General features: G+C 38.1%; 2 protein-coding genes across 2 annotated transcripts in view; both read left to right on the forward strand.

Annotated features, from left to right (window-relative positions):
- The window catches only part of LOC111229407 (complement C3-like), a 30,440-nt gene extending 23,225 nt beyond the window's left edge, over positions 1 to 7,215 (forward strand). Inside the window, exons 35-43 of the mRNA XM_022755727.1 lie at positions 2,516 to 2,555; positions 2,901 to 2,991; positions 3,107 to 3,196; positions 4,052 to 4,169; positions 4,564 to 4,653; positions 5,361 to 5,453; positions 5,623 to 5,706; positions 6,110 to 6,251; positions 7,032 to 7,215. Of these exons, the coding sequence (XP_022611448.1) occupies positions 2,516 to 2,555; positions 2,901 to 2,991; positions 3,107 to 3,196; positions 4,052 to 4,169; positions 4,564 to 4,653; positions 5,361 to 5,453; positions 5,623 to 5,706; positions 6,110 to 6,251; positions 7,032 to 7,176 (893 nt within the window). The 3' untranslated portion in view covers positions 7,177 to 7,215. The remainder of the gene's footprint in view (positions 1 to 2,515; positions 2,556 to 2,900; positions 2,992 to 3,106; positions 3,197 to 4,051; positions 4,170 to 4,563; positions 4,654 to 5,360; positions 5,454 to 5,622; positions 5,707 to 6,109; positions 6,252 to 7,031) is intronic.
- A 1,632-nt stretch (positions 7,216 to 8,847) lies between these two features.
- LOC111229314 (histone chaperone asf1b-B-like) lies at positions 8,848 to 15,081 on the forward strand. The gene is made up of 4 exons (XM_022755595.1): positions 8,848 to 9,148; positions 12,248 to 12,363; positions 12,562 to 12,738; positions 13,885 to 15,081. The coding sequence occupies exons 1-4, from the start codon at positions 9,040 to 9,042 to the stop codon at positions 14,080 to 14,082; spliced, it is 600 nt and encodes a 199-aa protein (XP_022611316.1). The 5' UTR covers positions 8,848 to 9,039; the 3' UTR covers positions 14,083 to 15,081.
- Positions 15,082 to 16,264: the final 1,183 nt, after the last annotated feature.

The raw sequence follows: 16,264 nt of genomic DNA on the forward strand, positions 1-16,264 counted from the left end.
TCAGAGACAAGCCTTCTGCAGCCAGAAGAGGGCAGTAAATTACAAGACCAATGCAAGCAAGCAATGTCAGATCCATTAACCATCGCACTGATTGCCTTGCTTTTCCTGACTAGACGCCACTGTTGAGGTCTGATCACACTACGGGGCAGGATACAAGATAACCAGAAGATAACTGTATAAGGAGAACTGTGCCAATTTATTATTTAAGTATTTTTGCAGGTCTTGGTAAAAACTACTCCACATGTGGAAAAAGTACTATAAAGCCTTTTGTGGCTCCAGAGGGAGCATGAAGGATGAAGTCGGTTGTGGGCTACCAGCCAGCTTCTCTGTTCTTTGCACTTGTGTGCTGGGGAGGTGGCATCAAGGCTGCAAAATCTAATGAGAGAGGGGAGGATGGTGACAGGGCCGTTTCAAGCTTTTTGGGGGCCCTATGCAAAGTGTTTGGATAAAAGTATGTAAAGATATGAGTAAAAGTAAAAGTAAAGATAGAGGTTCAAATTAACTACAAACTAATAACAAACAAACATTAAAGAATGTAGTTTCCAGCCTCTTCATAGCATCACTGAAAGATTCAACAGTGGCTTCATAAATAAAATGTCTCTTGTGTGTGCTTCTAAGGCTCTTCTCCTTCAGCACAGCCTCCACATTCATGGCCTCACAATTGTCTTTAGCAGAGGCGTGAGCTGCAGCAAAGCCAGTGTCTCCCTTAGCTTATGAGTGGGGTCTTTGCCTTCATGAGCAGGTCATCTGCCACATCAAGCTGCATTGTGGCAGACTACACAGGGCTTCCTTACATGGTATACTTGGTGAGAGATATCATCCTATACCACTGTGCAAGTTTGGAAGCGAAACGACCCAGCCTCCTTTGCCAAGGCTTGTACTTCAGTCTTGTTCAGACCATCTGTGGCCTTATCCCTGACCTCCAGCAGTGTATCTCTTATGTTGGGGTCTGGTACCACTAGAGACGTTATAAGAGAGGAGACAAACCAATTTTAAAATCCTGAATAGAATAGCCTGTAATGCCAAAGACGGCAGTTTTATGACATGTGTCACGCCCCTAAATGAGCCAATCGTTTGCCTTATAACAGCCAAACAGTTAACACATCAAGCCACTAGTGTTGTTGCACTGATGAGAGTGAAACCTTGCGCGTGCGCAGTTGAAGTTTAACCTGTGGGAAAAAAAGTGTTTGGTCTGTTTGTCTTCTTTGCTGTATTTTGGGGCAAAGTCACCAAACTTTTTTTTTTGACAGGTGATTCTGTACATGCAGCTTTTATTTTCTGGTGACCATTAAAAGTGCAGTTATGGCTCTCACCCCATTCATTTTAGATAGCAGCCTAGTCTTGTTAGCCCAAAATTACTGCCATGGGGCATTGCCAAAATGGCTGCTAAGCAGCGTTTCATCCATTTTTTCACAGACCTGATCATGACTGACATATGCTCGTAGTCGCTTAAGTCAGGGTACTACCCAAAATTATTGCATAGTACTGTTTAATTTAAGTTCCTGTTGCATCCAACGTTTTACCACTGATTGAGGCATTCAGCTCTTGATAGCTGGAATCACTGCACTGCCTGTTTTGAACACAGGCAATGTGCTGCTTCATCACAGGATCAAATTTGGTGAGCAGCGCCACCTCTTTCAAAAAGTTTCCTTTGTTTTCTTGTCTTTTATTGTATTACTGGTCTCTCTCAGCCAAAGACGGGATGAGACCAAGGACACCAAGCCTGGTCTATGGTCTTCTTTATATTTAGGTTCAGTTCTAATTTCTTCCATGTTGCCATGTTGTGCTTGGGGTTTAGCCCTTTTCACAAGTATTCCTAAATAAATGTAGTGTAGTCGATAATTCACTAATGTTTGATGGAAGTTTCTACTATATTTTCTTTTGAGGAAGGTCAAATCTGAATCTGCATCTGTCAGAACAGATGACCAATCAGCTGGATCGATTATTTCACATGAGTAGGGTGATGAAGTGGATCTGCAGACCAAGATGATGGGCCTGGTGTTTCCTCACAGGCTGGCCAGTCCTATTATCTGGAATGTCCTTCAGTGACTGACTGACTGACCATATGTCCACCACTGATCAGCTGAATGCCACGTCACTGAGTTGGAGTTTCTGGCTCATCAGGATTAGCAATAAAAGCCCTGTTAAGACATAAAGGGTCACTACCCACTGAAACGCTAGAGGGCTTTAAATAAACAGTTACAGGAGGTGTTGAGATTGTATTAACCTGAATGCAGGAACTTTAACATGGCAAAATAAAGCTGAACGCTTTAAACTGCAACAATGCTTCTGTCTTTTTTTTTTTTTTCGGAATAACTCTACTCTTCATTTCTCTTCCCGTTTGTCTGTTTCTCTTTATTTGCTGTTTGTCATTTTCTGTCTGTCATGTTTGTATTTATTTAGTTTGTTTGGTCTTTTGCTTGTCGTCATGTGTTTTCTTTTGTGGTTGTTATCTCTAATTTTTATTATCTCAATACTCATCTCATGTTTTCTCTAATGTTTTGCCCTTCCATAGGGGAGAATGAGAACATATACACACTGAAAATAAAGGTTATGTAAGTACAATGAAGAAGTTATACTGACAGGTGTAACAGTAACATGGCTTTATACAGAACGTTTTCAAACCAGCTGTCAACCCTCCATTTTTCCTCACTGTTTCCTTTTCATTCTTGCATTTCTTTCATGTAATGTAATGCATTTCTATTTTCTATATTTTTTTCTATAATTTTCCCAATAATGATACACTTTTCTAAAGTTTTCTGTTATTTTCTTTTCTTTCTCCTCTCCTCTGAAATCTTTATAAAGATTATTTATTTGATATTTGTAAAAGGGTTTTGCTTTCCACTTGCCTGTCTCTATTTTTTCAGTTATTGCAATTATTCTATCCATTCTTTGTACAGGTATTTGGACGCGCAGAGTAATTCAACTATGGCAATTGTGAATATTGGCATGCTGACTGGCTTCACTGCTGACATAAATGACCTAAAAATAGTAAGACTTGCACTCATATGTAGGGTTCAACGGTCAGTGATTATAGTTGGTGGAAACAGGATGTGTTTTAAAGTTTAGAAGATTGTCTTACATGTGTTTGTTTGTCTGTGTGTAGTTGTCCAAAGGACCTGCCCGAGTCATTGAAAAGTATGAGGTGGTAAATAACAGGACAGACGGAGCCTCAATCATCATCTACTTGGAGAGGGTAAGCCACTAGTTTTTCCTGCTTAGAAATAATTATTCATTTTATTGACCATTTCTAAATCAATTAATTCATTTGTAAAGTCTTCGATTAATTCCCATTTTGTCCAATTATATATAAGTGTGTTAATCAACTCTACATATAGCTGGAATAACCTAATATTACCATATTATGCATCAAACCAAAGGCAGCCAATCGTGTTGTGCAAACATGAAGAAAAAGTTAATTTGGCAGACAAAAGCTGACCTTGCACTTTTCCATTTGGATGTAAAGACTATGCTGTTGTCAACAAACCTGGACAAAATGGCAACACAATTGACTCAGAATTGATTAAAGATTGTGATTGTATTAAAAGAATAATATAGTACTCAGAATGAAGCTTTTAAAAATGTATTTGAAATTAATACAGATTTATTAATTCACAAAATTTACTTACTGTTACTCTGTTTCAAAGTTTTGAAATGGTATTACATTTGGTGAAAGGCACATAACAACTTGTTAAGGGCTGAGAAGACAAAATTTAGACTTTAGACATTCATTAATCTGGAGTTAAAACATGATACCAAAATCCACTGAAGTGTATAATTTTGTGCAAAATTAATATTCTGTTCGACATTGCGTCATCATCATTGCTTGCCAATTTACTGAGTGGTTTATTTTGATTTTATGATTTTACAGGCATATTTAACCATGACCACTTGTAAATTGCCCTTATGAATCTTCTCTTTGTCTTTTTGCAGGTCAGGTTAATGCAGTACAAATATCTAATTAATTTCATGGGAACAAAACAACTGAGATCATGCTTTTTCTTTCTCTTTTTCTCACATGCTGTACCTTTGTTGCTCTATCTCTCCACAGATTTCTAATAAACAAGAAGAAGAGATCTCTTTTAAGCTCCATCAGGAGGTGACTGGGTACCTCTTACAACCAGCTGCTGTGACTGTCTATGAATATTATGACCATCAAAACAAAAACGGTGAGTTTCATCCAGAAACACAGGCTGTCTCTGTGTTTGAAACATCCACATATACCCTATTGACAAGAAAGGCAATTTGTCAGTATCCTAACAAGAGGTTAATGTCAAGTGACGTCGTTTAAGCTTATGAACAAACGATCAATGCTCTTTAATGGTGAGGACAGTCTCCATATGTTCACACCTGTACTGCACTAAGATTAAAACTCCATCAACACTTGTTTTAAACACAAGAACTTTATTAGACTGACGTGTTTCGGCTTGTGGCCTTCATCAGAGCCATCGGTTTTAAGATTCATTCATTGTTGCAAAAAACTTCTGCGTTTTCTGATGTACTGTGGTGCTTCAAATAATCAACACAAAATATCTTAAAAAATATTTGAATTCCTTGTTGCAGAGACACATTGTGTGAGATTTTACCACCCAAAGAGGAAAAGTGGAGAGCTACTGAGGCTGTGTAGAAATAATGAATGCTCATGTGCTGAAGGTAAGTAACATGATGTCTAATGGGAGCTGTTTAGCATAAATAGGTTACATCTGAAGTTCTTGAAGAAACACTTAAAGCAACATCATGCAACATTTTTACTATATATTTTCTTTATTTACAAAATAACGAACAAGCTGCACGCATGAATTTACACACCTCGTGCATATTTGAGACCAGGTCGACACTGTTTACTCTCTAGAGTGAGAGGATTGGGATGTGATGTTAACAATTTCAAAACAGTACCATTGTTCAACAACAGAGTGAAAACTAGATTTGAGAGGATGACATGACACTATCATGAGGACCTGAAAAATTAATTAGGGGCTCCTTTTCTATCCATGTGGATGAAACCAAAGCTACTGCAGAGGAGGTGATGCTGATTGTAAATGTTCATTACAGTACGGAACCTGAGCTGAGACTAGATATTACTATATTTTCAAAACTGACAACAACCACACAATGAGAAGACATTTTAAGTTGAAACGTACTTCCCGAAGAAGAACCTTAACTATTAGTTTACTGTGTATGCAACGCTGCACAGGCAGAGTTGCTTCAGTGATGGGGGAACAATGAGGGCCTCAATAACTGCTTGTAGAAGGGCACCCCACTGACATGTGTTGTACTGCATGATACACCAACAAGCTCTGCACGTGCTCACTTGATTTAATCCGTTGTACAATTACTTTGTGCTCAATGTGTATTTCTAGAGGAATGCACGAAGCAAAAAAAGGACAAAATCAGCAATGATGACCGCTACATTCAATCTTGTCTGAGTACCGAGGAGAGTAAAACAGATTATGGTAAGAGTTTTGAGTGAGTGAGTGAGTGAGTGAGTGAGTGAGTGAGTGAGAGAGAGAGTGAGTGAGTGAGTGAGTGAGTGAGTGAGTGAGTGAGTGAGTGAGTGAGTGAGTGAGAGAGAGAGTGAGTGAGTGCTAACTAACAAACAATCTGCAACTTGTCTGTCCTCAGTGTACAAAGTAAGAGTGGTGAAGTTTACGACTGAATTGTCCACTGACATTTTCAAAATGGAAATTTTGAAAGTCATCAAGGAAGGTGGGTATTTATCTCCTTTTAAACTTTTTAAAATTTCTTACCCCATGTTTTCCATAAAGTGCTTCAAAGGTGTATTGTACGAAGGCATTTATGCATGAGCTAACTGGGAATATTTAAATGTATCTTGTCTCTCTTTTTTAAGATTTTAATTTTAAGGATTTATGATGTGTGTCAGCTGATGTCAAGACACATGTTTGTTGGCATTTATCTCCTCTGGAAATTGAACAACTTCAACTGTCTAATTTCCCCAATGGTGTTTCTAGCCAGGCAGAAAAAATCTCATCCATTAACTTAATTGGAAATGTCTTGCAGTGATGAATACAAGAAAACAACAGTGCAATTACAATATGTATTTTATTACATTTAATGAGTTTCTCTCTTTTATCTTGGATGTTATTGACAGGTACTGACATTGGTGCTGTCGGTAAATTTCGTGAATTCATCAGTTATGAACACTGCAGAGAAGCTTTAAATCTGCTCATTGGCAAAACCTACCTTATCATGGGCATGGACAGAGATGTTAGGCTTTTCAAGAATACTCAATCGTGAGTTACACACACACACACACACACACACGCACACACACACAGGCAAGTGTGTGTGAGAGAAAGAGAGAGGGAGAGAGAATGTGTATGCATATTTGTGAGTGTATGCACCCCTTCCTGATATTGTCTACATTTGATGTCAGGCAAGTCAGTATACAGTGCCTTGTAAGCAATGTTTATGTGATATGGTTTGCACTTTTTTGTGATAAATGAACACAACTTTTTACAAGCTATGATTATGCCTCTGCGCCAGCGACAGCCAGGGCAACAGGCATCATGTTTTCAGATTGTCTTTCCGTCTGTCCATATGTCCTGTTCTTTTTAACGCGATATCTCAGTAACACTTTCTTCAAATTTGGCACAAAAATTCACTTGGACTCAAGATGAAACTGTTTTGATTTTGGCAGTCAAAGTTCAAGGTCACAGTGACTTGACAAAAAACACATTTTTGGCTCAAATTCAAACGCTAATTATGACACAATTTAAAACAAATGACAAAGTGATGACATTTTACATGGAAATAGTCAAAGGTCAACTTCACTGTGACATCCTAATGTTCTGCAAAAGCATCTCTGGCCATTATTCGGCTGATTGGTTGAGGCATACAACTATGAGGCAGTAATTCTAGTTTTTCTGTTATTATTTGTTTTAGTTTTTTAATTCATTTCAACATGTTTTCGATTGTTTTTCTTTGACAGATAACCTTAACATTCATATTCCCAACAGACAAATACATGGTTATATAAAAACCCAATTTGTGTTTCATTTTGTTCTCCTCAGTCATCAGTATGTGCTTGGTGAAAGAACCTGGATTGAGTACTGGCCCACGGCTGAAGAGTGTCAGAATAAGAAATATCAATCCACCTGTACGGGCATGGAAGATTTGGAGCACAAGTACTCATTCATTGCATGTATTGCGAAATGAAACTCAAGGAAATAAAATTACCTTTTAAAATTCTGGAAATTAGTGTTTTTAATTGCTTAATTTTTCCATTACTCTCAAACTTGGAGTGATTTAAGAAACAAATATATGTACAATGTGTCATTGATAATGTTGATGAAAACCCAATGGTCTTTTATCTCACGGTCTGTGTCTCATATAAAATCACTACAACATGCTAGAAGTGTGGCTCCACAGAAGGCGATGTCACATGGTTGGCCCAACATTTTGGTCTCAATATGATTGGTACGGATGACTTTAATGGTTCCCAGAGGATTATGATAAGGACTTTATATCTTGATTCCCTCACTTTTCCACTTCCGTCACAGTGAGGTTCATATTTGTGGCTTTAGTGAAATGTCTTAGAGGGAACAAACGATCTCCTGAACCTCTCTGTTCGAGAGGCGTTTACTGCAGCTGTAGCTGCTTCTCTGTCTTTCTCTCTCTCTTCTGCCATCCGGCTATACAGCAACTCAGCCAAAGGAAGTGGACTGATTTAATTATTATACTTTATTTATTATTATCTGTTATTATTATTACCACTGAGCTACGATGATCCAGCAAACTGTTGGATCATCTGGCAGCAAACACATAAGTGAAAGAAAATGACTGTGATTTTGGTTAAATTTACTTGTAAAATGTTCACTCAGAGAGAAAACTAGAGGCAACAGAATACCTTTCTCAATTTTTGCTCTCACACAGTGCACTTTCTGCACAGCTAATTCATATTCATGTTAGCTGCCACACGGATTGATTGAGCTGCTCCTTCACCTCTGTTCCTCTCACTGAACAGAGTAGACACAGAGACAAGTGAGCCTCTCACTCATAGCAACGTACTAGTGACTCTCTGGAAAGTAGCCTAGGTTTCACTTGAGTTGTCCCTAGCCGCTTTTTTTTTTTTTTTAAAAAGTCACTAAATGGGTCTGAAAAGTTACTAAATCTAGTGACAAAGTTGCTAAATTGGCATACAATTGGCCTTACTAGGGCAGCAGCTACATAGTCAAAGCTGTCAAGCAGCTCACTCTTTTTTCAGAGCTCCGACTTCAGGCAGTTGATATCATCCCATAACTGTGAATAAGTTAAGCAAGTTTGCAGTCCACACACACAGCTACAATAATAGATGTTCCAAGTGTAACTCATAAAACAACACAGAAAGTAATCCAATAAAGGTTGGAAAGTAGAAAGATATTGCTGAAAAAAGCTATAAGGATGGAGAAGCCAGACAAAACACTAAGAGTCCTCAAAAGTTCAAATAAAAACATACAGAATTTCAGGTAAACACTTGTTGAAACTAAATGCTGCAACGTTGGATGGTGAGTCCAGGCTGGGGGTATAAAGATCATGACTGGGTCCGGGTGGTTAATTAATTAAGTAGTTAATTAACAATACTTCTATCTACCTCTATACATCTGGGTGAAAAAAACAATAACAATTCTGCTGCACAATAAAAAGGTAGTACTGTATTTCTTAATCTAGTCCAATCCTTGGTCTTTTTGTACAACACAAGAAAAATGTGAACATAAAATATCATAACACCATCATTTCGACCCGTTGTTTAACAAACGAACGCTTGGGGGCAGCAGCATGATGCGATGAAGCGGGTAGTCTGCCAGAAATAAATACGGCGAAGAAGTCGGTGACGCATTTCCGCTTATAGCCCAGCCGCCTCGCAGTGATGTCGATGATTTTGGAGGAGAAAAGAACCAAACTTTAACTGACACACTTAAAGACAGGCAACTTAAAAGCGTGTTGAACAATCCGGGAACACAGAGACAATACTTTGTTCACGTAATAGAAAAGCTAATTATTTTCCTAGGTCGAGGTGCCTCAGAAGATAACGTTACCGCTATGGCCAAGGTACAAGTATTAAATGTTGCTGTACTGGACAACCCGAGCCCATTTGGAAATCCGTTTCAGTTTGAAATAACGTTTGAATGCATGGAGGATTTGCCTGAAGGTGGGTATCGTCTACAACTGCGTATACCAGTTAACTTACTATATGTGAGCTGATGTTAGCTGTTGAATACGAGCTACCATTGGGCATTCTGCTTTTGTGGTAACTTAAATTCTGTGGGTAGATAGGGTTCAGCGTGAGTAATTGGTAAACACGTTGTTTTGTTCGATGACACAGATATTTGCTGTAGTTTGGGCGAGTTAGTGACATTTCATTTGACAAGTTGTTGAAAATTGGCGCTGGCGCGTTTGTGCCCAGCGCCCCGCCTCCTGCATGCAGTGATTGGTTCAGAGACGTTCCTCGGAGTTATTTCCGGGAGGCTGATTGGTTTATCACCTTATGTTACTGTAGCAACAGACAAGCTGAATAAGTTGCCGCGTATCGCGCGGTGAGACAACATGGACGCAGTAGCAGTGAATGGAAAAAGATATCAAGAGTACAGCATTAAACATACGAACAGGCACGAATATAGTAAATACTTAATCAGAATAAGGAAATGTATAAACAAATGTACAGTTTTACAACCAGTAGTCAACCAAATGAAAGAAAAGAATAAGAAATCAAAATAAATTGCCTTGGGCTAAATTTATGTTAAACAAAAATATAATGCAAGCAAACGTTATATGTCGTAATTGCTTTTGTATTTGTACTATAATGATGGATGTATATTTTCTCATTTCTATGATGAAAGTAGAAAAAAATGGTTAATTATTAAAAAAGTTACTTTTATGGATCTGACATTTTGCAAAATAGTACATAGTCCCATTTAAGGGAAAGATTATTACAAGCTTAGGACATAATAATATTTAGTTCCTTCCAAAGATTTCTGGAAAATGTGCAGTCCCAAAATAGATATGTGAAAGTGTCTGAGTTAGAGTTTTGCAAAAAATACAACTGGGGTTCATTGTTTTTACAAATCTTGTCAGGCACTGACTCATAGGAAAATGTCTGTGAAATAATTGAAAGGGAACCTCTTTTACTTTATTAATCAGGAATCTATATGTCAGCATCCAAACCCCTTTCCAACAAATTTTAGAAAAAAATTTTCTCCAATGAAAAATGAAACATGGTGTAGAGCCCACATGTTGTTGGAATAAAGCACAAATTTCTATTGCTATTTTTATTTTACTAATGAGATACAGCAAAACAGGTTTTGCCAACTGGAGTGTCAGCTACATTCAACAATGAATACTACACAGAGGAATAATTTTTAACGAGCAAATTTAATATTAAACTCTTCATATTTCAGTAGACCTCCTTGTCAGCTATCCTTGTTGAAGAACTGACCCACCAAGAGTATTTTATTATCATACCAGTTTTAGAAAAACAAAGATTTATATAGGCATATATTTATTGTTCCAAGTGAAAAAAATTTTGGGGGAAAAAATGCTCATGAGAGAAGTAACTGTTTATCGAATGCTGAAAGTTTCACTGTGATTTTTTTCAACATTATAATTACAAACGAGAACAAAATTTAGACCACTAAGTTTTGAAAATATGTCACACTGTCTTTGACAAGAACGCCACAAATAGATACCATTGAACAATCTTTGACAGTTAGAAGTTCACATTTATTGACATTATGATAAATCCCTGAATCTTTGGAGAAGGATTGAATTAAATCAAGAGCATAAGATCCCTGACTAGTGTCTCCCAGAAAAATAATAGTGTCATCTGCTCAGTTGTCTAATTATAACTTCTTTTCCTGCAGCAGAAATTCCTTTTACATTATTCTTAGTGATGTGATCAGCAAGGATCTCAGTAGCTAATAGAAACAAATAAGGAGAGTTTGCACAGCCTTTTCTAATTCCTCTTTTGAGGTCAAATCTGGGAGAAGTGCCATTTCTGAGTTTAATTGCACAATTAGCTATGTAATGTTGGCACTACAAAACTGTGCCAAAATCAAATTGGTTAAGGCAGCTAAAGATAAACTTATGGTTTATGGAATCAAAGGCTTTGTAAAAGTATAGAAAAAGTATAAATAGATAATAGATGCTAGTAATCCATGATATCTAAGACTAAACGTATATTAATTGAGAAATGTCTATTTGCATGTCTCCAAAACGGTTTTAATTCTCTTGGCAAATACTGAAGCAAGGATTTTATAACCATTGTTAAAGCATATTGAATGCCAATTTTCAATGAGAATTAAGTCCTTTTTGGGCTTAGGTATGAGAGTAAGTATGCTTTGATTCAAACTAGGAGGGAGCGTGCCTTGATTAATACTTTCTGTGAAGACTTTAAGTTAAAATGCGGAAATTAAGTTGGAAAACATCGATAGAATTCCCCAGTTAGTTCCCTCAAATTTGAAATAATTCCCAATTTTTTCCACAACAATTTTCATTATTGGCTTTGTTGGATAGCAATAAATTAATGGTAATTGTGTGCTTTGTAGTGCCGATTCTTATTTAACCCTTGATTAGTATTATTTTCTAAAGAAGATGATAGTTGGGAATTTTCATATTTTTAGTTGTAACTATAAATGTTAATTATGATAAGAATCACATTAAAACAAGAAATAATCATAAAAATAAAACACAGTAGCAGTGTAGTATGATGGATCTTCTTCTGTAGATCTCTCTGTGTCATGTTTTTTTTTTTTGTTTGTTTTTGAATGGTTGGGTTACTGCCAGATGTCTGAGAGTAAAATCAAGCATCGGAAATACACCGAAGCTGCTGTTCTTGTCAATACTGTAAAAAATACTTGAAAAGATCTGTCTCCATGTTGTGCTGTTCATTTATGTGTAAAAAGGGGCACTGTGCTTAGGTATCTCCAAGCATCTAGAGATTGTGTGTGTGTGTGTGTGTGTGTGTGTGTGTGTCTGTGTGTGTGTGTGTGTCTGTGTGTGTGTGTGTGTCTGTGTGTGTGTGTGTGTCTGTGTGTGTGTGTGTGTCTGTGTGTGTGTGTGTGTCTGTGTGTGTGTGTGTGTCTGTGTGTGTGTGTGTGTCTGTGTGTGTGTGTGTGTCTGTGTGTGTGTGTGTGTCTGTGTGTGTGTGTGTGTGAGAGAGAGAGAGAGAATGAGAGATATTCCTTACAAAACTGAGCAATATCATTTTAAGAGTTTGCCACTCCTCACTGATGTCCTGTATGTGTGCTGTCAGACCTAGAGTGGAAGATCATCTATGTCGGTTCGGCCGAGAGCGAGGAATACGACCAGGTCCTAGACTCGGTTCTAGTTGGCCCGGTACCTGCTGGCAGGCACATGTTTGTGTTTCAGGTGAGTAGGTTGTAGTCACATGTTACCTCTCATCCTGTTTCTAAGTAGATTTCTGTTTTAAAAAAAGACATGTGCACAAATGTATTTGATATCCTGGGTTTGGTTATTTAGTGTGCTCGGGGCTGCATTAATGGCATGTTTACTGTTGTTTGCTTAGATGAGATTTCTTCCAATTTGTGTTCCTAACTGTGCTCTCAGGCAGATGCTCCCAACACAGGGCTGATTCCAGAGAGTGATGCGGTAGGAGTGACAGTGGTCCTCATAACTTGCACCTACCGTGGACAGGAGTTCATTCGCATAGGTTACTATGTCAACAATGAATACACAGACCCTGAACTACGGGAAAACCCACCTCTCAAACCAGACTATGCTCAGGTAAAACAAAAACAGACACACACACTCAATAGATGACATTCAGTTCTATCATGGATAGTGTAGTGTACGGAAACTGTTCACAATAATCTGTATATACTAGACTGGATCACAAAACAGATCTCAGTGTTTCATTGTTGTATAATTTAAAAAAAATCAGCAATGTCTGAGCTGCAGAAAGTATAAACATATGGTACAATACATCGGCCATGCTCGTGAAAAGGATCTATTAAAATATATACTGTTTTCTGCTGCCCTCTGGTGGTGTGTACGGAAGTTGCAGGCAAGAGTAGGTTCAAGAAAAGAGTACAACATGACCTGTTTGGATTAAAAAATGTTCTTTTCTTTACCTGCTGTAACAGTGTGTTTACTGTGTGTCTGTATGTGTGTGGGTCAGCTGTGAAACTTTACAGTTGTGTAGTTGAGATTAAAATGAAGACAGAGTTCGAAGTTGGGTGTGGTGTGACCCATGAGTACTGACTATTCATGTAATAAATTAGTAATGGTTAGTACTCATGTAATAATGTAGTAATGACTACTGAGTACTCATTGCAAGGTGGTTTTGTAGTTGTTTTCTCATTACTCTAAGTGAAGTAGCAATTCAGGTGTTTTTAGATCCATTTTTATCATTTTAGTACTGTGTCAGCAAACTCCAAGTGATTTATGAATCTATAGTAATGATGTTTCCTAGTAACATTAGAATTAGATTTCATCTTTCCTGTCTCACCCTATTTACACAATCTTGATTTAGCAGCAATACATGGCTGGTTGTGTTTTCGGTCTCACCCTCCAGAAAGTCAGGATCAAATTCTCCAGCAAAAAACAGACCTGAGTTTGTCTCATGATGACCCATGTAATAAACTGTAAAAAGAAACACCCTCTCCACTTTGTAAGCTACTCCACTTGCCTCGACCAGACAATATATTTTCTTGTAGAAGTCTTTTTTTTTTTAATTTTTAATCAGTTGGTTTGGAAATTACACATTGTTAACAGAGTCTGCATTACAAGGGGGTGTAGAGTTTGAAAAATGCAAGTGTACATCAGGCAGGAAGGTTCTGATAAAACTGTTGTATTAAGGGAAATATAAGATTTTTTTTTTTTTTTTTTAACAGAATTTTGATATTTCACCCATTGCTTTTATCCCATCAGCTCCAGAGGAATATTTTAGCTTCCAACCCCCGTGTCACCCGCTTCCATATCAACTGGGAGGGCTTGGCGGATAAAATGGAGGACAGCGAGAATGTTGACCCGTCCCCCAACATAAGCGGCATGCTCCCTCCATCCTGTATACCAGGAAAGATGCCATCTCTTGGACTGATGCCAGACAACTCCATGGACTGCATGTAAGAATAATCAGATTAACATAATGGACATGAAACCCTTCTTCTCTGTACACTCACCCACATCGCAAACACACACTTGGACAAGGAGGCCATGGATGTCTCTGTGTAACGTGGACATTAACAAGAAGCACGGACATGGCAGCAAGGACACTCTTTTTATATGACATACACAAATGGGATGGATCTGGAATATTTGAAGTGTTTTTCTTTCTTCTGCTCACTCTCTTTCAACACACAGATCAACACAACCAGCATTGCCTTATTTTACCGTATCGCTGTCTTAGATTATAATGAAGTTGAGCCAAGAGAGAAATTTTGAGTCATCAGGGTGAGGCTATCTTAAGACAAGACTGCCATGTCCTCAGCCCTGAGACTTGCAAGTCATACTCATACACCAATGTTGATTTATTCGGTACCCTTACTGTGCTGTTCATTTTGTCCTCTTGAGCACAGATCCAAGCAATGGGCAGTACTCTGTATATCAGAATAGGTGTAGCACTAGCTGCTTATAGTAAAGCAGTGCATTGTTCTGAAGGTTCGTGTCATCTGATGTAAATTAGCAGCATCTGGAGTAAACAAATCTTGGGTTTAGAATATGGGCAATCTTCAGGGGCATGTTGCAAGAGGCAGCTTTACTTGCAGTTAGCTGGATAGCTTTTGCAGTGTACAATGTTGTACTTGCAGGTTTTACCCTTGTGTTGTCCAGATAAGTAAGTAAACCTGCTGCTTTGAACAGGCCCCAGTTCAGAACAAGTTTTCTAAAATGTTACATAAGATGTCTGTCTGTAATTAAGCACAAAACATGGATGTTAAGGAGATGCTATATGGATGCTATATTGCAGTCAAGTTGGTTTGATAATTTAGGCTTACTGTTAATAATGTTTACCAAGTGCTTATTTTGTCTTCAGGATAAAAAGACCTATTTTCTTTTTGTACTTACTATATATTCTCTGCCTCAGTATCTGTTACAACAGTGATGGGTTAATAAAGTTTGTTTTGTGGACCTGCTGCTTTCCTTACACGGCTGCTTTCCATCTTGACTAGTGAGAAAAGAAGCACAGCAACACCAACAAGACTCAGCGTGTCTGTGTGTGTCTGTGTGCGTGTATGCGTGCATCGACCCACTCTTTCCCCTCCCCTCTCTGCCTCCTTTCTTTTTTCCAATTTCATTCATAAAATGCAGCAGCATCACACCACCATTTTCACTCTAGCCTCATGTTGCTGGGCAACTGCAGCACAAAAGGGAGGGGAACTGTCTGCTCACCCATTTTATCTCTTAGTTGAAGGGACTAACTCCTCCATCCATCCATCTGTTACTTCTGTCTGCTTCTCAAATGTCTACACTGCTTAGCAAGACTGGATGGGTAGACCCAGAGGCAAGGTAATAGTGCTGGAGTCTGGGGCTTACAAAATATATTCCTATTTGGCAACTAAATCCATGTGCAGTACCACCTGAGTTCTAATAGCTACCTATAGTAGTAATCGAATGATAAGTCGATCAAAAGTGAGTTAATCAAACAATTGTAATTGTGAAACATTTGCATGTTCCAGCTTCTCAAATGTTAAGATTTACTCTTCTTCCCTGTCTTGTATCACCCTGAATATCTTTTGGTAAGTCTCTGGGAAATTGAGATGGGATATGTTATCACAATTTAAAGACTATATGATAATGAAAACAATTTAGGTACAGCCCAAGATTGTAGTTTTGAAAAATGCGTGCCAAGAAATGAAACGACTAACCTGACAGTTATCCAGAGCTGAGGCCAGCACTTATAAACATTGCTCAAAGCTTCTATAATAAATTTTAGAACCAACTGAAGTAACTTAATATCTAACAGTGACAAGTGTGGCTTTTACATGAGTAGTTGGGGCCCTTTTACATAATAACGCAGGTAGCTGCGGAGCCCTAATATGATGGTGTCGGACCCTGCAGTAGCTGTGAGGATCTCATATTTGTAGCATGGGTGTTTGTTCATTTCATTTTAAATTCATTTTTACCAATTCAAACTCAAATTATTATTGAAATTAGATATTCAGATGCAAATCTATGTGAAATTGTGCCTTTTGAGGTTCTGAATAATAATGGGTCCTTGGGCATCTGCTGCACTCGGCCCATAGGTAATCCAGGTGTGGGGAGAGGATGACAGATGCTGCTGGATATTCTGACTGTGAAAGGTCGTTGGTAT

Source organism: Seriola dumerili, unplaced genomic scaffold (genome assembly GCF_002260705.1).
Source record: "Seriola dumerili isolate Sdu_G_001 unplaced genomic scaffold, Sdu_1.0 BDQW01000230.1, whole genome shotgun sequence".
Classification (NCBI taxonomy): Eukaryota; Metazoa; Chordata; class Actinopteri; order Carangiformes; family Carangidae; genus Seriola; species Seriola dumerili.

What these genes read in the sequence shown, in the direction of transcription:
- LOC111229314 (XM_022755595.1), top strand. Translation starts at nt 9,040, where the DNA reads ATGGCCAAGGTACAAGTATTAAATGTTGCTGTACTGGACAACCCGAGC. An exon ending in CATGGAGGATTTGCCTGAAG is followed by an intron (nt 9,149 to 12,247) that starts GTGGGTATCGTC and finishes GTGTGCTGTCAG; the next exon opens with ACCTAGAGTGGAAGATCATC. An exon ending in GGCACATGTTTGTGTTTCAG is followed by an intron (nt 12,364 to 12,561) that starts GTGAGTAGGTTG and finishes CTGTGCTCTCAG; the next exon opens with GCAGATGCTCCCAACACAGG.